This window comes from Peromyscus eremicus, chromosome 2, assembly GCF_949786415.1.
Source record: "Peromyscus eremicus chromosome 2, PerEre_H2_v1, whole genome shotgun sequence".
Lineage (NCBI taxonomy): Eukaryota > Metazoa > Chordata > Mammalia > Rodentia > Cricetidae > Peromyscus > Peromyscus eremicus.
In genome coordinates, this window is record NC_081417.1 from 79,574,660 (window position 1) to 79,596,614 (window position 21,955).

General features: G+C 44.5%; 2 protein-coding genes across 5 annotated transcripts in view; one reads left to right on the top strand and one right to left on the bottom strand.

The window, feature by feature from the left end:
* The window catches only part of Slc31a1 (solute carrier family 31 member 1), a 31,415-nt gene extending 29,604 nt beyond the window's left edge, over nucleotides 1-1,811 (top strand). For both annotated transcript variants that reach the window (XM_059254423.1, XM_059254422.1), the window contains exons 4-5: nucleotides 108-276; nucleotides 892-1,811. In XM_059254423.1, the coding sequence (XP_059110406.1) occupies nucleotides 108-276; nucleotides 892-1,093 (371 nt within the window). In that variant the 3' untranslated portion in view covers nucleotides 1,094-1,811. The remainder of the gene's footprint in view (nucleotides 1-107; nucleotides 277-891) is intronic.
* Nucleotides 1,812-7,200: 5,389 nt separating this feature from the next.
* Nucleotides 7,201-18,145, bottom strand: Cdc26 (cell division cycle 26). 3 transcript variants are annotated; one of them, XM_059254426.1, is made up of 4 exons: nucleotides 17,907-18,145; nucleotides 15,927-16,036; nucleotides 14,376-14,544; nucleotides 7,201-7,476 (listed from the first exon to the last, which is right to left on the bottom strand). In XM_059254426.1, exons 3-4 carry the CDS (start codon nucleotides 14,454-14,456, stop codon nucleotides 7,294-7,296), a joined length of 264 nt encoding a protein of 87 aa, XP_059110409.1. In that variant the 5' UTR covers nucleotides 14,457-14,544; nucleotides 15,927-16,036; nucleotides 17,907-18,145; the 3' UTR covers nucleotides 7,201-7,293. The 3 variants fall into 3 exon arrangements, with proteins under 3 accessions (XP_059110409.1, XP_059110408.1, XP_059110410.1); XM_059254425.1 differs by having other exon boundaries at nucleotides 14,376-14,500; nucleotides 17,907-18,143; XM_059254427.1 differs by lacking the exon at nucleotides 17,907-18,145 and adding an exon at nucleotides 17,751-17,819 and having other exon boundaries at nucleotides 14,376-14,500.
* Nucleotides 18,146-21,955: the final 3,810 nt, after the last annotated feature.

Here is a 21,955-nt window from a genome sequence, read left to right on the forward strand (position 1 = left end):
CTGAGCCTCCCAAGCACTGGGACCACAGGAGGGCGCCACTGTGCCCAGCAGCATGCTGGCTGATGATTTTGACAGTGCCGTTACCTCCTCCTTCCTCCCTTTCTTAGAGATGGCTGGAGCTTTCGTGGCCGTGTTCTTACTAGCAATGTTTTATGAAGGACTCAAGATAGCCAGAGAAGGTCTGCTGCGCAAGTCTCAAGTCAGCATTCGCTATAATTCCATGCCTGTCCCAGGACCAAATGGAACCATCCTGATGGAGACACACAAAACTGTTGGGTAAGAAGATGGAACAGATCCAAAGGAAAGCTCTAGAGAGCTGTCTTAATAATGTAACAAAGCAAGTATTTTTTTCTTCCTGAGTTAGTGTTTCTATGTAACTTTAGAAGTTCGCAGTTGTGGGTTATGGGACTTGCAGTCTACAAAGGCACATACATGTTGTTCTAAGTTGCAAGTGTTTGCCACTTTGAAAGAAGTTGAAAGGAATCCAATTTTTTAAATATTTGCTAAATAGTAATGGGCATTTTAAGAATGTATAGTCAAGACATAAAAGAATGGCAGAATGCAATTGATTCCTTTCTGTCAAAAGTTAAATCTAGTCAAGCATGATGTATGCCTGTAATCCCAGCACTTGGTAAAGGCTGGAGAATCAGAGTTCAAGGCCGTCCTTAGATACGTAGTGAGTTTGAGACTGGCTCAAGGAAAATCGAAAGTTCTATCTTACCAAACACCCACCCCCACACCCACCCCTACCCCCACCCCCCCACACGCAACCCCCCCCACAGTTTCGGGATAGCTTTGATGCAGTCCAGTTGAAGGCTGTGCTAACAGCTACAGCTTTTCTCCTGACCTGCACCCTCCCAAGTCTGACTTTCCTGTCTGTTTGCTCCCCAGGCAGCAGATGCTGAGCTTCCCCCACCTCCTGCAGACAGTGCTGCACATTATCCAGGTAGTCGTCAGCTACTTCCTCATGCTCATCTTCATGACCTACAATGGGTACCTCTGCATCGCAGTAGCAGCGGGGGCTGGGACGGGATACTTTCTCTTCAGCTGGAAGAAGGCGGTGGTAGTGGACATCACAGAGCACTGCCATTAACATCAGACTCCACATGTGGCCTTATCAATTGTATGTAGGAAGCATCTCGGGACCGGAAGATGTGATTCCCTCTCCAATCATCCCTTCTCTCTCCTGTCTCTTTATGCACAAACACTGAATAGAGGCTTAGTTACAGTCTCTGAGTAGTGGCTTTTCTAATAAGATGAAATTGACATTTCTCTTGAGAAGCCACCTGTGAGATGTCTTCTCTCTCATAATCCTGAGTCTTGTCTAATCCAGGTAGCTTCCTAGTTAATGATTTGACGATCTGCTTCTTTTTATTTTTCTGGGGTTTTTTTTGGGGGGATGGGGGTACATTTTTGTTTTAAACAGATAAAATGTGTGTTTGGTGGGTGGGGTTCTGGGTCAATGACAGAAAGGGATTTTTAACTTCAAACAGAATTGATGGTAATTAGGGACATCTCACCCAACCCGGGACTTAAATTTCACACTAGAAAATAAGCTCCAGTCTTAGTAAGTGGGAAACACATTGTGCCTTTCTCTAGGTGTGATGTGTTATACCAAAATACTAGTAGTGTGTGGAGCGTGGTTAGGGACTAAATATAGCCTATGGTTTGTGGAGTATTCTTCCTCACTCACCAACGTTTGTTCCCATTAACACTTGGATTAGAAATGAACTTACCAATCAAAGCAAAACAGGACAATCAATTTGAGATAACAGAAATAGAGATTGTTAAATAAAACCATTGCCATTTTACTTTGACTCAGTACTTTGGTTTGTCCCAACTGAACAAAGCAAGAGTTTGTGTTGTTTTTCCTATTATTGTTTTTGTGTATGTTCCTTGAAACCAGTGATTTTCAAACTTTAGAGTGTTTCAGAATCACCCAGAGGGCTTGTTAAGACACTACTCAGTGGACATCAACGCTAGAGCCACCAATTTGGCATTTCTAAGTTCCTAGGTGACATTTCTGCTGACATCGAGAGGATTACCCCAAGAGTCAGCATTAAAACAGCAAAGCTGCACCCGGAAGTGACAGAGGGTGGGGCTCCCTGGTATCAGGCATGAGAATCAGAATTGCTGGTGGGTAGGTGGTATGTCTTGGGCACATGTCATATCTAAATGCTGCTAGTCAATACTTACTTCATTCCACAAACTTACTTAGCTCCAAATAGGCTGTATGTATATACACACACTTGTGTATAGCAAAGTACACTTAGCAGCATATATAAAGTCTCTAGTCCTGACTTAAAGATCTGGGGTTCCTTGGAAGTAGTTTGAAGGCCAAGAGACCTTTGTCCTGCAGTGCAGGTCAGCCAGTCAAGGGCCAGAAGGGCAAAAACCCGACTTTCTGTTTGGGAGACGTGGGGCATGGTCCAGTAGCCAGATTTTTCTCAGTGCGCACTATGTAGGTCCCCATCCTCCGCTTGACCACCTTTATTATTTATGGGGGTTTACGTAGATCAGAGTGACCAAAACCCCTTTTCTCACTGCAGAATGCCATTGGATGTGCTGTCAGTCACTAGTCTCCTGCAGGCTTGTTCCCAACTACCTCTTTAAAGTGATTCTTCTTCCGTGCTTGTCTGTTCAGCCCTGCCTTCTTTGGTGCTAGATCGATCCAGTTGTGCCTCGGAGCAGAAGAAACAAACCTGCTGTCTTGTTGGCCAGTGTTGTGATTCTGAAGTTTATACTTTCTCTCTATGGGTGCCAATTAAACCTCGGAGAACAAGGAATGTGCTCTTTGGGGGCTTTGAACCAAGAGAGGGTTATAAGCCTATGGGATGGAGGCTAAAAAAATCTAAGAAATTCGCTTTAGAGCTTCGCTTTTCTCTTCGTTCAATCCCGTTGTGCTGGTTTTTAGCACTGCACAGTGAATGCCAGGTACTGACGGAGCCCGACATTATGGTGCAGACAGATGTACCCTGTTGTTATCTCAGAAGCCAAGGAATAAACAACCCAGGGGAATACAGAACCCACATTCAGTGGGGACCCTGGTGCTTTCTAGAAATCTCCAGATGAGCTGCCATAAAACACCTTCCCGGGGCTGAGATGCAGCTCAAATGGGGATCACTTAGCTAGCATATGCAGGCCTTGTTTAACCAACACCCTAAAAATAAAGCATACACTATCAGAAATAAGACCTTACCAGTGAGGTGGGGAGAACCAAGGCCAGTTAGGACAGGGTGCTATGAATCTGAAACCAAGAGAAACCTCACTTTGACATGGTTCTTCGGGTTAGAAGCAGTCTACTGCAAAACCTGCACCTGAGATCCCTGACTAGGTTCTAGAGGGTGTGGTTAGTACGGGACAGAGGTAAGCTTAAATCCTATGCTCTTGAACATTAATGCCCAGCTCTTGTGTTCATCTAAACGTCTCCTTTCTTCTGTGGGAAGACTAGGTCTAAATGTCTTTAGGCCTGCATACTTTTCCCTTCCTGTCTTATCCCAGGCAGCTTAGTTTTGAAAGTCTCTCAGCTTCCTGATGCAGTAGGCATTGCAACGCTGTGCTTATAATTATCTTACCAGTTAGAACTTGGTATTTACAACTGGGTACAGGTCTCAAGTCTGCTTCAAGAAGCAGTTGCCCCATTAGTTTCTATAAAGCTGAGTAAAGGATTACCTACCCCCAGAGTTACAGATCCTAGGTACTAACTCCAGTCCAAGATGGGAGAACACTCAACACCCCATTTCCCATATGGAACCTCCTCAGCATCCATCCAAGTTTCTTTACTATTAGAGTAGGGTTGTCCCAAATTCCCTTTCAGACTGTGGGCTTGGGTTCCTTACTAGACTCAGGAAAGTGAGGCAGGGTGTACGTCATATCATTTAATCTTGAGCCTGCCCTTTCCAGCCACTTCAGAAAATTCATCTAAATGACAAGTCTGCATTTGTTGTAATGCCTTAATCACTGGGTCTCCGTTCATGTTGACTGTTTCAGAGACTGTAAGCTCCCAGAGAGCAGGATTGCTGTAATGGCAATGTTTTAAGTGTTGTGTGCAAGAGAACAAAATAAATGTCTTGATTTTGTGATTCTATGCATTATGTCTACACAGAGTAGTCTCTAAGTAAGCTGGTCGCTTTGCAGTCTTTGGGGATTGGCTATTACCATGGGTTCTACAATGTCAGTCTCTTAGATGACATGGCCTTGTTGCTGTTCTCTGACTCTACTTAAAAAGCTGGCCGGGCGGTAGTGGTGCACACCTTTAATCCCAGCACTCGGGAGGCAGAGCCAGGCGGATCTCTGTGAGTTTGAGGCCAGCCTGGTCTACAGAGCGAGTTCCAGGACAGGCTCCAAAGCTACACAGAGAAACCCTGTCTCAAAAAAAAAAAAAAAAAAAAAAAAGTCTGGGCTAGTGCCTGCCAGATCAGCATGACCTTGTGCATAGGACACGGGTCCTGTGTCTGCAAGTCTTTCAGTATAGGAGGGATTCTTGAGTTCAAAAGCTAACTTGCCTCGTTTCATCCATGATTCATAATCTCTGCATTCATCAGGCAGGAGCACTGGCTTCCAGGAAGCTCACTGCCGGACTCTGCCTAGCCCCATGGTAGTGGCCCGGTGTTGCTGTGACTGGTCTTCCTGCTGCCCCCACAGGGCACTCCTCACCACTCCTGCAGTCTTTCAGGACGCTGTGATAAACATGGCCTTTGAGGACAGTGGGCTCAAATCTGGGCTCCATCACTTAGGAAAAACTATTCTAACCATCTCAAAGTTTTCTCATGTATAAAAAGGCAGTTGATAGTCAAGTGTGGTGACATGTGCCTGTCATTCTAGTATTTGGCAGGATGAAGCAGGAAGGTTATGAGGAAAGACCTGGACTACCTAGTTAAAGGTCTTTAGTTTGGAGGTACAGGGGAACACAGGTGGATTTTCCATTTGGGTGAGAATTTTATTAAGAGTCGTTAATGCCATGAAAATATAGACAGCAGCATGACAGGGTCTGAGAGTTCAGGCCTCAGCACCAGTCAGGCTATCTCTGATTCTTGGTGGCAAGGAGAAGGGAGAAAATTCCAAAGAAATGCACCACTCTGGATATAGGGGATGTAAGGAGGAGGGGCACATACAGATGGCAGATGTGTCCCCACCAGGAGCCCTCTAATGGCCTGGAGTCTAGCAACCTGATCTGTAAGTCTAGGGAAACAGAATGGAATCTTGGCACCTGGATATTGTGTTTACAGATGCTCCACAGCATGTCTGTCTCTCTGTAGCAGCAAGGATCTCAGAACCAGCTATGAAGATGGAGATAGAGAGGGCATAACTTGAGCAGTGTGGCCTGGGCTTTTAACACAGTGAGATCCTGTTGCAAAAACAAATGGCTATGGGTGTAGTTTGGTGGTTGAGTGCTTGCCTAAGTGTGCTTTTCTAAGGCTCTGGGTTCAATCTGTAGCATGCCTAGTGTGTACACTCCCACACACAAAGGAGTAATAGCACCTACCTACTTAAATTAAAAGCAATATGGATAAGGTACCCCACACAACACAGGCATATCCAACCCATATTGTTTTCACTATCTACTGGTTATTCTGTCCCTGAAGACTTTAGGAAAATGAAAGGTCACTCTCTTGAATAAGGTCAGTATCTTTACAAGCACCTGGCTAACCTCCTGGGCACTGGTAATCCAGAAATGAACAGATCCTAAAGAATACAGAATTGAAACATAACGTAGTTATGCCCAAAAAAGATTAGCAATTGCAGTAAGTCCTAGTCTACTGATGAATAACTGTCATTCTGTTCATAAAACAGCATGAAAATTCTTGGAAACCTAAAAATAGAAACTTCTATCCCCCACACACTGCTTTCAGCCAGGAACATATTAAAGGCCATTTAGAAGCATGGGCTAGCAAAGCAGACTGCCCGGGTTCAAATCTACTACCTGCCACTTCATGGCTGGGCTCGGGTTCACTTCTGCAAACTCAGAAAGGTGTGCCCTTTCAGGAACTGGGGTGTCTGCATGAATCACTCCACACTGTCTTACACAGCCTACCTACAATAGCTGCATGACAGCTATTAGTACAAAGGGAAGCCATGCAGGAGGCCCAAAAACAACTGGGAAATCCTGCTGGGGAGTTGCAGGGGGGAAGGAGTAATGCAGGCAGAATCTTCTTCTCTTTGCCCTCTGTAAGGCCTTGCAGGCTGCAATAAAGAGTCCCTAGCTACAGCCTGTGTCTCGGGTTTTATTGTTTTTTAAGACAGTAAGATAACAGGGCTTAGGGGTCATTAATAAAACTGGAATAAAGTTTTGTTTAAAAAAAAAAAAGCGTGGAGCAGGAAGAGGAAACTACACATTCCCCTTTATCTCTACCTTCCCGTATACATCACTCACAAACTATCCAGAAGCCTGGGTAAAACCCAGCTAAGGAGTCTCTTTGAACTTGATTCCAGATGTTCTGGCTTCCACAGCTGGTGGTTCTGTCCCTGAATTTTATAGTAAAATGGGGCATGGTGCAAAAATATCCAGAATTCAGATGGGTTCCTGATGCAAGAATTCTTAGGCGAGTCCCAAGGGAGAAGGATTACAGTACCTCTCGTACTGTTAGGAATGCTCGTGTTTCCCTCACTGTATAAAGCCTTTGTAAGTGGATTTGACTCAGACAATTTGTTCATTAGAATCCAATCTCCATGAGGGTAGGGGTCTTTGTCTTGGTTTGGTTTGGTTTTTGTTTTGTTTTTGTTTTTGTTTTTTTACATTTTGAGACAAGACTTTATTCTGTAGCCCAGACTAGCCTCCAACTCATGAGACTACCTCGGCCTCCAAGTGCGGGTTACAGCCATGAGCACACTCAGCTGGGATCTCTGTTGCTTGCAGGACGGTTGGCAGTCACCAAATACTGAATAAACAAGTGAAGTGAAAGTCCAGGGCATCAACTCCAAGTGTCCGGGTTTGGGGTCCTTTTGTAAAGACAAGGAAGGACATCACCTCTGATGGCGATTACCTCTCAGAGCCGGGGACTTCATTGCTACTACTTTTAAGGATGTCTCACGTTTTTTCCAAAAATATATTTAATTTTAAAAACAAAAATCAGGTAAGCTTTCCACAGTCCAATTTTCCAGAAACAGCCAGAATTTGGCTTCTAGCTTATCAAAAAAGTTGAACAGCAGTAATTTCACACAGACATTATTTCTCCCTGCAGGAGACAGAAAACATTCTGCTTGGTTTTACACACTTAATTCTCTAAATCTGTTCTATATTTTCGCCATCATTTTATTCCATTCCAGGGGTCTGGTATGCAAGAGAATCCATCTCTAAAACTCAAAGTTTCCAAACTGAGATGTGCGGTTGTTGGGCTTCGGTTGGGGTTTATAACCAATTCGATCATTTATCATTTGTTCCCGGCTCTTGGGGTCACTGCTGAGCCCAGCAGCCCCCCCTCCTTCTCCATCACTGGTCCCTACACCTTCTACATCTTCCTTCTGTTTCTTACGGGTCTGAAAGTAAAAAAAAAGAAAAAAATTAGGAAAAACATTCTTTCAATTAGCAAATTTTTTTTTTTTTTTTTTTTTTTTTTTTGGTTTTTCGAGACAGGGTTTCTCTGTGTAGCTTTGCGCCTCTCCTGGAACTCACTTGGTAGCCCAGGCTGGCCTCGAACTCACAGAGATCCGCCTGCCTCTGCCTCCCGAGTGCTGGGATTAAAGGCGTGTGCCACCACCGCCCGGCAATTAGCAAATATTTAATCTAGCATTTACCATACACAAGTATTGGGTAAGGGGCAAGGTTAGGGGCTAATAAACAATAAACTGATATCCCAAGTTTAGGATAGTTACAAGAAGGATACAGGCATGCAGTTTTAGAAGATGTAACCCTACCTTCCAGAATATCACAGTCTAGAAGGCAATGGGCATGGAGACTATTAGTTATATACATAGAGAGTTCAGGGTTATAATGGGAAGTCCACAATGCCAAAGAGACACAAAGAAAAGGTGGTGAGGAGTTTAGGGTACAGTACAGAGGCCTGCAGGAACCTGCAGTTGGAGATAGTGGATATGGGGCAACAAAAGGTGTTTCAAGCAAACTTTTTAATGAGAACAAGTGAAAAATGACATGACTCGTAGTCACCAAGAAGCCACAGCCTTGCCAGGCATGGTGGCACACGTCTTTAATCCCAGCACTCTGGAGACAGAGGCAGTGGATCTCTGTGAGCTTGAGGCCAGCCTGGTCTACAGAGTGAGTTCCAAGACAGCCAGGGTGGTCACACAGAGAAACCCTGTCTCAACAAACCAGAAAATAAAAAATAAACCTACAGCCTGACTGGTTCCCCACAACTATGGTAACACAAGAAGAGACAATGCTACCTGGGGTAGGTCTCAGTTTGGGGGCTTCCAATTTGTTTATTGATGATGCTAGGGACTGAACCCAAGGCTTCATGCATGGTAGGCAAGCAATCTACCACCAAACTATATCCCAGCCCCTGTTTTGCTTTTGGTTTTGTTTTGAATTTTTCAGAAAATTTCCTCTTTATTCTTGGTACCACTACTGCAACTCAATGAGCCATGAGTCTAATGCAAATGGAAAGAAAACCTACAACAGATAGATGACTTTGGTGTCAATCCAGCTGGCACCACACTGCATCAACAGTTGCTACACTTGTCTCAACTTGTGGCTGAGGACCTCCTGAACAAGAAGAGCTTCCTGCTTCCGCTGCAGAAACCTTCCTGATATGGGTGTCGCTCCCTTTTGTGGCTCATTTCCTAAAGTTTCTTTAAGGCATTTGGCTGGACTGTCCCTAAGTAATCTATAGCTTTCCTGACAACTCTCTTTCCTAAAAATGGAAGCCCTTCTCTGCTGTGTTTAGAACTCTGCAACTGGACTATTACAAGTTCAAAGCCAGCCTGGCCTATATGGTGTAACCTTATCTCAAAAACTAACAAAAGAACTATGCTACATTCCACCACCACATGCCTGATTTCCTTCACTAAAACTGTTACTTCATGGGTCTCTGATCTGACTGATTTCCAAAGCTATGGAGTTCTCGCCACCACTGTAATTAGTTATACCATTGCCAAATTCCCTTCACTGCAGCCACCATTTATTCCGCCACTACCATGTCTCCCTCAGGTTCCACAGCCGGATCCTGTTTACAGATCTCTCCAGCCCCCACAGCCTGCTTCATACAACAACCCCTGCCGCCTCCGCCTCCGCCTCCATCACTGTAGCTTCGTCTTGTGCCAAAGTTGCCACCGTGACCAAAGTTACTTCCAGCACTTCCAAAGTTTTCTTCACAACCTAAAATGGTCACCACCAGATCCACCTCCGTCCCAGCCTCCTTGTTATGCAGTGGATAACATCTTGTTCAAAAAGGCCTTTTCCATGTCAAAATGATGCCAATGAATGGTGTTATTTCTGAATCAACTGTATGACAGATAACTGGCATAAGTTACAAGGACAAATCCTCTCTATTCCACTGTTTTCACAACTACTTCTTTAAAACTTGCTCTACAGTTCAAAGCAGTCTCTTAAACATATGCTCCTGAAGAGTTTTTTACTGTCACCAACAAAAATCTTCACTATTGATGTGCATAAGGCATCCTCTCCAGAAAGGGCTCCTTGGTTCCTTCCACTCTGCCTGTCCACCTTGCGTGGATGAACAAAAGCTGATCTATCCAAACAATACCATGGCCCATGAACATTCTGTTTGGGGCTTTCTCGAGACCAGACAATTTGTGAGTATGCCCCACTTCTCCAAATGTGTTCTTGCGCTCTCCGCTGTACCTTCAAAAGTCAGATCAATGCAGTCCGACCAATCAGGGCTTTGGTTCTTCTGATTCACGCCCTTAACCCTCCTGTTAGAGCAGCAATGGCTTCAGTCAGACCGCAGGAGACCAGACTAACTTTACGGCTGTTTGGAGATTGAACTTGACCTTGCCAATTCAAGTTGAATGGGAGATACAGATGAAGACTTAGGCTTCGTTCTCTCACAAAAGAGGTCTTGCTCTAAGTCACAAGTGACTACAGATTCCCATAGCTACCACTCCCTGACTATAAAGATGACATTAAATGATAATGCTCTATCTACAGTTCTTTACTGGGAGCACAGCTCAGCTGCTCTGATCACTGAAATCATGATGGTAATTGTACCACTCACTGGTGAACTGTGACCCCTCAAATCCCAGCATCAGTGTACTAGATAGAGTCAATCAAATAAGGCTGGGCTGAGGATCCCTTCTCTGAAATGCTTGGGACCCAAAGTATTTGAGGTTCAAGGTTTTGTTTTGTTTTTTTTTTTTTTTTTCAGATTTTGGAATATTATGCATTGGCTACAGAGGTCAAGCATCCCTAAGCTAAAAATCCAAAATCTAAAATGCCCCTAAATATGAAATTTCCTGTGGTTTCCTTTTAAATAACAACATAAGGAACCTGGCCAGTACGATGGCTGCACAAACCTGACAGTCTGTGTTCAATCCCCAGAACCCATGGGTTTTTAATACATAACTAAAACAAAACTGGATGTGGTGGTGGAGAGTTGTAATCCCAGCACCCCTAGCAGCAAGCTAGCAGGCAGAGGCAGCCTCGACGCTCATGGGCAAGCTAGCCTGAAGAAACAGAAACAGGAAGAGACCCCGCCTCAACAAGGGGGAGGAGAGAACCAACTCGAGAAAGTTGTCCTCTGTGGAAAACGAACACCCTCACTCAACCACACCATATCCGTAATAATAATAAATAAAATTGTGTGTGCACGTTTGTATGTGTATTGAACTTCTGTTCATCTCTAGTTAGTCAACACTACAGAGAAATGACCTTAAAAGGTTCACCCCCCAAAAAAAAATCTTTATGAAAACTACTTCTAAGAAGCAAAGGGATCTCTGAGGATACTCAGCTGGAATGAAATCGTTTTAAGTTTCATGTTATGAACAACTACAGACTGTTTCTGAGGTGTAAACAACTTTAGTGAAAAATGAAACACCAAGGAGTAGAGGCGGAAAGATGACTCAGCAGTTAAGAAAGAGCACCTGCTGCTCTTGCAAAGGACCCAGGTTCAGCTCCCAGCACCCACATGGCAAAGGACCCAGGTTCAGCTCCCAGCACCCACATGGCAAAGGACCCAGGTTCAGCTCCCAGCACCCACATGGCAAAGGACCCAGGTTCAGCTCCCAGCACCCACATGGCAAAGGACCCAGGTTCAGCTCCCAGCACCCACATGGCAAAGGACCCAGGTTCAGCTCCCAACACCCACATGGCAAAGGACCCAGGTTCAGCTCCCAGCACCCACATGGCAGGTCACAACCATCTCTAATTCCAGTTCAGGGGTTCTGATGCCCTCTTCTGGCCTCCATGGACACTGCATACACATGGTGAGGACACATGTAGTCAAAACGTTCACAAAGATTTAAAAAAAAAAAAAACAGAGCCAGGCATGGTGGCGCACGCCTTTAATCCCAGCACTCAGGAGGCAGAGGCAGGGGGACTCTGTGAGTTCGAGGTCAGCCAAGGCTATGTAAAGAGAGCCTGTCTTGAAAAACCAAACAAGAGAAAAGGAAAGGAGAAAGAGCAGAGCCAGGCATAGGAAGGAGTGCCCAATTATAATGTCAGTCCTTGAGAGGCAGGGGCAGGACAAGTTGGGACAGCCTGGGCTACTGATTTGAACCTGAGGAGGACGGAAAGAGGAAGGGCCACTTTTCCTGCTGTTTTCATTTTCATTCACTCCAGGAGTGTCCCTCTCTCCTGAGCTGTTTGAAAGGACACCAAACCCACTACCTTCCGTGGAAGACCAACTCAACAACGAGCTCATTCTGCAGAGTCAAAGTCCACTGGGCCAGCATTTTTGACTCATCACAACTAAAATCTAAACATTTTTGAAACTCATTCTTTTCAGGACTGAAGATGAATGCCTACAATCCCAGCACTCAGGAATCTGAGGTGAAAGGTCACAATGCGTTCCAGGCCTACCTGGGCTACACAGTGAGACCCTGTCTTAAAAACACGAAAAGAGCAAAACCTCATGCTTAATAATATACTACCAATATGAATTCTTAAAAAGCAAAAAAAGAACTGGACTGGCAAGACAGCTGGGTGAGTAAAGGCACTTGCTTGCCAAGCCTGAGCCTGAATTAAATCCCAGGAATAAACATGGTGAGAGAAGAGAATTATTTCTGCATGTTGTGCTCTAGCTGCCACATGTTCCATGGCATGAGGACACTCTCATTCACATACACACACACACACACACACACACACACACACACACACACACACGCTGTGGAATACTTTTGTACACTGTAAAAACTTGTCACTTGAACTGGTTTAATAAAACACTGATTGGCCAGTAGCCAGGCAAAAGATATAGAAGAGACAGCCAAACTGAGAAATGCCGAGAGGAAGAAGGGCAGAGTCGGGGAGAGGCCAGCCAGCCACCAAGGAAGCAGGACGTGCAGAAAATGAGGTAACAAGCCATGAGCCACATGGCAAAGCACAGATAAGAAATAGGGGTTGATTTAAATGTAAGAGTTAGGTAGTAATAAGTCTGAGCTATTGGCTGAGCATTTATAATTCGTATTAAGCCTCTGTGTCCATTATTTGGGAACTGGTGGGCTGGACAGAACTTCCACCAACACACACACACACACACACACACACACACACACACACACACACACAGCAAAAAATTGATGATACTTTATGAGCACTACAGTTGCTGGAATGAAGAGCAAGAGAAACTGAAGTTGTCAGTCTTCATATGAACGATGTAAAGCCCATTCCATGCTGGGTACATGCAAGATGTAATGTCCCCTACCATCTGAATAAAGTACCTCCTCAAGCAGCAAATGCAAATTGGCTTGTAGGGAGCCCTCCTCTGGAAAGAGTCCAGAGCTTAATATACTAATCCTTGCCTTCAAGGAGCTTCTGGCCCAGCTGAAGAAATCAGCCCAACAGACAGTTAAAACAGAAAGTCAACATGGGTGGGGAGTGAACTTAATCCAGCTAGGGGCTGGAAGGGGCCAAGTCAAGATGAGGTAGGTGGGAAGGGAGCAGAGTACACAGCACTGAGATTAAAGATAACTTGGCAGATAAAGTGGAGAGATGAGCAAGGACTAGGTCATAAAGGACTTCATGTACCATGCTTAGGAATTTGGACTTCATCCTGAAGGCATGGAAGAATTTATTCTTATTAATAGATATCTAATATTGTATGGCAAAGCCAGATTTAGAAAGTTCCTAATGCAAAAGATTTTACAATAAACAACCAAATGACTGCAGGAAGCAGGTGGATGTTCAATAAGAGTATCTGTCTAACATGCACAAGGTCCTAGGTTAATCTTCAGCACTGAGGGGAAAATAATGGTAACTCCAAGTTAAGAACAAATGCTGACAGGCTATAATGTTCCTCAGTTGGTAGAGTATTTGCCTAGCATGCACAAGCCTGAGACCAGATAGGTCACAGACCTAAGGGAAAACATAATACTATTCTGATAAAGGAACACTGCAATAAAATGACTCCTAATGACATACTGCTGTACCCACAGATCAGTGTCTTGCTCAGCCACCTCAGAGAAGTTTCTTAGTTAACACAGAGACCCACAACTGGACAATGTGTAGAGAGTGGAAGACTTTGGAGCACTCAGTAATAATTGGATTGTCTTCCTCAAACCCTTCCCCTCAAGACTCAGGGATCTATGTGGAAGAGGAGGCACAGAGATTGTTAAGAGCTGAAGAAGGATGACTCCAAGGAAACAGCACCCTCCCGACACAGCAGGACACAGCAGGACTGATGCACGTGTGCACTCAGAGATTGGCAATACACACAGGTTCGAGCCAGACAGGGTCCCAGCACTGAGGGAGAAGCAGACAGACACAGGGTCCCACCCCTAACCAAGAAGCCAGCTGCAACTGACACTAACTGCCAAAGGGAAAATCAGTTTTCTCTAATGTCTCCAACATCACTGGGTCTACCAACCACACGCCTGAGCAGACCCCATGCCCAGGAGCAGCTGGCCAACACAAAATGAACTCAATGGTATTTTTGTGGACTTTTTGTTTCTTGTTTGGGGAATTTGTTTCATTTTTTGAGAGAGAAAAAAAACCATAAAGTTGGGTGAGTAATGAGGTAGACAGGGTATGGGAAGAATTGGGGCTGGGGAAAACATGACCAAAATATATGAAAAAGTTAATAAACAAATAAAATAGTAATGTAAAAAAAAGAACTATAAGAGGATCATTTTCTGTTGTTTTGGGCCACCAAATTCTTTGCTATGATAGTCACAGGAAATTCATTTTTATTTTGAGATCCCTGTAAAGCACCCAAATAGATTTCAAATAAGCCTCTGGTAGAGTCTGAGGTTCCGAAGGTAATTGCTATCTGAAATACCCCAAGCATCGGAAAGTGAACTCTCACCTCCAGGTCCTTCCGAATGCTCTCAAACTCTTCAATGTCATCAAGCTTGAGCTCTAGACGCGTTGGTTTTCGTCGCAGCATATTGAAAGCAGCAATAGGAGTCAGACCCAGGGAGCTATGGGCTGCTAAAAATGTCGAGAGAGGAAAAACTTCAGGTGTCGAGTCTCAGCTACAAATGGATAAATTTGTAAACACGAACAATAAAATAAACAGGACATTAACTCATTTAGATTTTCACGCATAGGCTTCAAAGTCTCTAAGCATCTGTTTTTTGCTGGGGGCTAAAGAGATGGTTCTCCGGTTAAGAGTAAATATTGCCCTTGCAGAGGACACAAGTTCAATTCCCAGCTTATAACTAACTGCCTGTCACTCCAGCTTCAGGGGATCAGATGCCTATGCCCTCCTTGGACACCTGCATTCATGTGCATATACCTATATACACAAAATTAAAAGTGAAATCTTTAAAAACAAACCCAGCAAAATGCCAGTAGAGAATCTAGGCAGCAATCTTTTGGGGTTTGTTTTGGTTTTGGGTTTTTTTGTTGTTTTTTTTTCCTTTTTAACACTTTTTGAGATGCTTCATTCAAAACCCGGAGGACATCAAGAGACAGCAGCACAGAAACTATTCTCTGTCGAGAGTTTTAGGTCAGAAACCAAGCTTGGGTCCCCAGACTCCGGTCCTGAAACCCTTCTGGCTGTGAGCTCCCAAGCAAGACCCCCAACAATCACCTTAATCTCGTGCTCCAATAACCTCCAAAGAAATACACTAGCTAAAAGAAGTTAGCTGAGGGCAGTGGCATGTGACTACAGTCCCAACTGCTTGGGGTCACTTGAGCATAGACGTTGGAGGCCAGCAAAGAAACCCTGCCTGAAAAAAAAACAAAAACAGACAAGAAACAAAAGGAAGAACGTCAGGAGTTGGGGAGATGACTGAGCAAGTAAGAGCACTTCCTGCCCAAGCATGTGGACCTCAGTTCCAATTTCCAACTCACACCTAAAAAGACAGGCATAGCCAGGCAATGGTGGCACACCCCTTTTATCCCAGCACTTGTGAGGCAGAGGCAGGCGAATCTTAGTTTGAGGCCAGCGTGGTCTATACAGCAAGTTCTAGGACAGCCAAGGCTACACAGAAACCCTGTCTCAAGAAGAAAAAAAAAAAAAAAAAAAAAAAAGGCGGGGCATGATCTTATAGAGGCATGTAACCCTGAGCTATGGAGGAACGGGAGATTGCTAGGGTTTGCTGGCTATCAGCCTGGCTCCGGACTCAGGGAGAGCTCCTGTCTCAAAGAGTAAGACAGAGTGGGACAGAGCAGGACACCCAAGAAACATCCTCTAGCCTCAAGGTGTGCACACATGTGAATACACCACACTCACAGTCACATACACACAAAGGCAAAATGGGAAACGGTTAACTATCTCATCTCAATTCAACATAGTTAGGGAAAGTGGACAAGCCATAAATTCAATCTGCTTTCTATGAACATCATCAGAGACTGTGACCATTCCGGGATATGAAAACCATGGCTTAAATCTCATGAAAACCAAACTTACCAATTCACAGGATTATCCACAGGATCTAGCCAGGTCCTAAATGGGTAAATCACTCACTAAGCAGATGTTTCCTGTGCTGAGATATAGACATTTAAAGTCACTGTTGCAACCTGTGGGGAAAACAAGACAACAGACTGTGGCAATCTAGTGGAAAAACAGAACTCTCAGGAGGGTCCTTCAACCGCACTGCATGAGCACTGAGCCCAGGCTGGGCTGCATGCGAGTGGCTAGGAATGTCAACTCCCTGTGGGAAAAGGTGTCTTTGGGAATTTGAAGGGGAGGCAGATGGGGACCAATAAGGCCACAGGAGTCCAAAATCATTTCATAGGGCAAATGAATGCTTGTGTTGACAAAGCCCATGTTTGTTTCAGAACAAAAAACTAAGTGGAGCTTAGTACCCACTGAAGGTGTCATCTTTATGTCCTCCACAGTATCCATAATTAGCAGACAACAAGTTTTGGAATAAACTGAGCTATCCAAATAAGAGAAAGTGAAACTAACTTTTCTTGAGTCCTAGACTCTTCCATTATTGTTTTTTTTTTATTTCTCTTTAGTAACTTTAAAAACTCTGCTTTTTGAAAAAAAAATATTATATTTAGTTATTTATTGGGCGTTGGTGGAAGCACACAGCCCACAGCCCATGATCAGAGGTCAGAGACAACCTTTGGGAGTTAGTTCTCTCTTCCTACCATGGGGGATGTCAGGCTGGGTACTGGTTCCTTTACCCAATGAACATGCTACATTCCCATTCTTTATATTACTTTAATACAGAAGACTTGTGAAGCTTGAAAAATTATTCCAGTTCTGTAAAATTGAAGCAAACAGTTTAGTTAACAATATCAGCCACCTATAAAAGTTACACATAGACCACTAGAGAAAAGAGTTAAATGATAATGATCTAAGTGAAAGTTCTGCTATAGTGTGGATATGTAAATTACTATTGTATGCATCTAGAATCAAACAAAAGACTATGATGTATACAAATGAAGAAACATTTACCCTTCCCTCGGGAGGCTTAGCACAGCCAGGGGTGATATAATCCATACAAAACACTGGCCCGTGACATTTCAAACTGCTTTATTCTAAATCAGATACTACCTTCTACCAGATCCCTAAGTAGAGAAATGGAAGAGGTAACCAGCTCCAAAGGAAAAGGAAGAAATAATTAGAAGAAAAGTTTTCTACTTGTGTACAAACTGAAAGCTTCGCCACTAGAGGGCAGTATTGAGTGCGGGTTAAAAGAACTGCTCTCCACTTGCCACGTTAATAATCCTACTACACTATGGCTCCAGAACGACGGATTAGCTTCATTTCTCACCAGAATTTATTTTCTGTACTCTGTTGTCACGTGACTTGGATAACTAAAATAGAATTATCTCCTTGCGCATAATTCGGCGTTTAGTAAGCACTCGAAGATGAAGTGCTCCGATAATTGCATTTGTTTGGGGAAGAGGCTTACGAGCGGGAGTGAGTCTGTCCAGCTCAGCAAACACGAATATTTTGGCAATCCCCACAATCTTCATGTAAGGATTTAAAAAAAGAAGAAGAAAGAATAAAGAAAGAAACCTTATCTCTGATGGCCTAGCGATCAGGGGAGCGAGAGCTGCTGGTATGCACTCTCCCTGGCGCCTCCCTGGACCCTTTATCTCAAACAACACAAACAAAGACTAGGTTGTAGACAAGTAAAGCAACAACAAACTAGACCGCCGATCCCCCGCCACGTCTTTTAGTCCTAGAAGGCTCTTAGAGTTCAATGTCTTCTTGAAGCCCAAAATCGCTGCGGAGCCACCCAGTTACGAGGGGCCCCCGGGAGGACTTCCGTACCATACAATCCTCTTTACCAGCTCCAGGGCTGCACTAGTCTAGGGAGAGATTTCCATGGCAACACAAGCTCTCGGCTTCGAGATGATGGAAGGCCTCCCGAAGCAGAGCAGAGACCTTCGGTTCGCTCCTGATTACAGTCGAAATCCGCGAACCTACCTCTTTTCAGGCCTCTGCAGCTTCCCAGAACCTCAACTCCCACCATGAAGCCATCGCTGCGCGGCCCGAACTACACTTCCCAGAAGACTCTGCGCCTCTCTTCCCACACGCCTCTTTTCCCGCGAGCTTGTGTTGAACGCTCATGAGGCCACGCCCCTCGACGCCAGCAGCCGCTTGGCAACTACGAAGCCCAAGATACTTCGCGACTCCTAGTAAGGAGTACGCTCTGATACGTTTCCGGCCAGTGACGCACTTCCACTTTGCTGGGCGCGCGGTGGACGATCTGAAAAGCAGAGCGCCGATTTGGCTAGGGCCTCGCTGCTCCTTAGCCCGGCATGGCCTCCTCACGAGCCTCCTCCTCGGTACGGAGCTCCGGATCGCAGTTCAGGCCGGTCCTATCCCAGAGAGGGCGGGGTCCCTGCGGGAAGGGGCCGTTACCTTGAGGGTCAGGGCGGAGGAGGAAGACTGAGGGACCGTAGTGAGGAGATTAGCAGCCTTTTCCTGATTTCTAAACGCCTTCGTGTGCCGCAGCTCCTTCTGCACCGCTCTCACTTAAGCCCGGAGCAGTGAACACTTTCTATGACTGCTCCGGAACACGGTGCTTAGAAATGGAGACATGTCTTGACTTAAACTGTATGACTCGGGACTTAACGATGAGGCCTCCCAACTTCTAATCGGCTCTGGAATTATTTGAAATGTGTATTCCAGTAACATTGTGACTTGGTGCACCTAAAACCGCCATGATTGTTTGGGTTATTCTTGGTATTTGTCCAGTAATGGGCAGTTATTTTTGTAAAACCGAAGATTGCATTTCCAATAAAATAAACGGGCCCCAAAGCAAACCAGATACTTCAAATAGAAGTTGATTCGTTGTATTTGTCTGCCAAACTTAACGAGAGCCTGAACTCGCACAAAAATCAGTCTTGACGGATACCCACCTTGTCCTGTAGTTTTTGGAGGAAATAAAATGAAAGCGTTAGCTTCGTTCTTTCGGGAAGCATGGTTTACTCGGATTAAGCTTTAATCGGGGTCTTTGATTTAACAGGCAACCAAAACTAAAGCACCTGATGATTTAGTTGCTCCTGTTGTGAAGAAACCACACATATATTATGGAAGCTTGGAAGAGAAAGAGAGGGAACGTCTGGCCAAAGGAGAATCTGGGATTTTGGGAAAAGAAGGACTCAAGGCAGGCATTGAAGCCGGAAATATTAATATAACCTCTGGTAAGATACGAATTGTGAATCATCTTTACTTTTTATTCTTTTTTTTTTTTTTTTTTTTTTTAAACAGTGCTGGGGAATCCAACCCAGGGTTTTTTGCATGATGGGCAGGTGTTCCACCACTGAACCACACAGTCCCATCCTTTGGCTAGTCAGTTGCCTTTGAACTCTCACTCCTGCCTCCTCCCAGGGACTAGAACCAGGTGTACACCACCATGCACCTTTAATGATCCAATTTTCTGATGAACACCTTCCCAAACCACATAACATTAAGATTTATAGGGTCAAAACCTTCCTTTCTTGGCCTGAGGAACTAGTTCCTGTGACAAAAGGTTTGCTGTGCAACCATTAGGACCTGAGATTGATTCCTCAGAACCCCTGTTGTTTTGTTTTGGGTTTTTTTGGGGGGGAGGCTGAGGAATTAGAGATTTAGCTCAGTGATAGAGCACTTGCCTAGCAAGCACAGGGTCCTGGGTTCAGTCCTTGGCTCTGGGATTTAAAAAAAAAAAAAGACAAAATAATTTTTTTTTTTTTTTTTTGGTTTTTCGAGACAGGGTTTCTCTGTGTAACTTTGCGCCTTTCCTGGAACTCACTTGGTAGCCCAGGCTGGCCTCGAACTCACAGAGATCCGCCTGGCTCTGCCTCCCAAGTGCTGGGATTAAAGGCGTGCGCCACCACCGCCCGGCGACAAAATAATTTTTTAAAAAGGGCGCGGGGGGGGGGGGGGGGGGGGGGGGGGGGGGGGGCCGACGGGGACGGGACGGACGGACGGACAGATGACCGGTGGTCCTAAGTAAGTTCAATTCCCAGCAACCACATGGCAGCCAATAACCATCTATAATGGGGTCAGATGCCTTCTGGCATGCAGGTATACATGCAGATCAGAGCACTCATATATAAAATACATACAACATAAGTAAAATTTTTTTTAAAAACTGAATGTAGAGCCAGGCAGTGGTGGTGCACACCTTTAATCTCAGCACTCGGGAGGCAGAGGCAGGTGGATCTCTGTGAGTTCAAGGCCAGCCTGGTCTACAAGTGAGTTTCAGGACAGGCTCCAAAGCTACAGAGAAACTGTGTCTTGGGGAAAAAAAAAAAAAAGAAAGAAAAACTGAATGTGGTGGTACCTACTTATAATTTATTATCCCAACATTGAGGAAACAGACTGACTTCCACATGTGTACATGCATACACCCTTACCCTTCTATTCTTACCATTGAATCTGCGGCTTTGCCTTTAGCATGATCCAGTTAGTTTTTCTTATATTTCATACAGTTCCTTACAGGAATTACTGGTAATCTTTGAAATCTTAAGTGGATATTTGGGTTCATCACTTGTATTTGTATTCGGGAGATATAATCTAGTTCTGGTATTGATGCATAACTCAAGCTGTTTATAGTATTCAATTCTTTTGGTTTTCCGAGACAGGGTTTCTCTATGTAGTTTTGGAGCCTGTCCTGGATCTCCCTCTGTAGACCAGGCTGGCCTTGAACTCACAGAGATCTGCCTGGCTCTGCCTCCCCAGTGCTGGGATTAATGGCGTGGGCCACCGCCACCCCAGCACTCAATTCTTTACTTTTCTAGTTTGTTTGTTTGTGGTTTTGTCTTCTTTTTTTTTTTTTTTTTTTTCTTTTTTTTGGTTTTTTGAGACAGGGTTTCTCTGTGTAGCTTTGCACCTTTCCTGGACCTCGCTCTGTAGACCAGGCTGGCCTCGAACTCACAGAGATCCGCCTGGCTCTGCCTCCCAAGTGCTGGAATTAAAGGCGTGTGTCACCACTGCCCGGCGGTTTTGTCTTTCAAGAAGGGGGCTTCAAGCCAGGCGGTGGTGGTGCACGCCTTTAATCCTAGCACTCGGGAGGCAGAGCCAGGCGAATCTCTGTGAGTTCGAGGCCAGCCTGATCTACAAAGTGAGATTCAGGACAGGCTCCAAAGCTACACAGAGAAACCCTGTCTTGAAAAACCAAAAAAAAAAAAGAAGGGGGTTTCTGTGTATAGCCCTGGACCAGGCTGTTCTTGAACTCAGATTCACCTGCCTTTGCCTCCTGAATGCTGGGATTAAAGGCATGCACCACCACTACCTAGCTTTCTAGTGTTTTTTTTAACCTAGATTAAAATAATCTTTCTAGTATAAGGGGATAGTTATTTTTAAAAGATTTTTTTAGAAAGTCAGCGTGTGTCTCTATGAAGTAGAAAATCCTGTATTGTGAATTGAGTGTATTTCTTCTGAGGAGTTTCATGTACTTATAAATACACCTTTTTTTTCCTTCTATAAATGATACCATGATGTGTAAATTGTTTTATAGCCTGCGTTTTTCCACTTGTATACTATTGAGGTTTGTCTCTTTATGTTACTATCAAGAAATGTATTAACTTTGGTTTTTGAGAAAGGATCTCCACTATAGCTCAAGCTGGCCTAGAAATTGTAGGAGTCCTCCTTGTCCTGGATAACAGATTGGAGCTACCATGCCCAGCTTAAGTTTTATATTTTTATATAAAATTATGCATATTTGTTGTAAGAAATTAGATTAGCACAGAGAGGTTAAAAACTTTAATGATTCCTTTGGGGGCTAGGTACATGGCTCAGTTGACGAGTGCTTGCGTGGCATGATGGCACACACCTGTCATCCTGGCACTCATGTACTGAATGCAGGAAGATCACAAGGTCAGGAACATCCTAGGCTACGTAGTTTAAGGCCACCCTGTCTCAAACAAACAGACAAAAAAAACCAGGACTGGGGATATAGCTTAATGGGAGAGTGCTTGCCTAACATGTAAGGTTTTGAGTTTAATCCCTTTAAGCCTCTTTTTTCTTTTTTGAAGGAAATAAAA

Coding starts and splice junctions, on each gene's coding strand:
- Cdc26 (XM_059254426.1), bottom strand. CDS start 14,456: ATGCTGCGACGAAAACCAACGCGTCTAGAGCTCAAGCTTGATGACATT. Junction 7,477..14,375: donor GCATTCGGAAGGACCTGGAG/GTGAGAGTTCAC, acceptor TTTTACTTTCAG/ACCCGTAAGAAACAGAAGGA.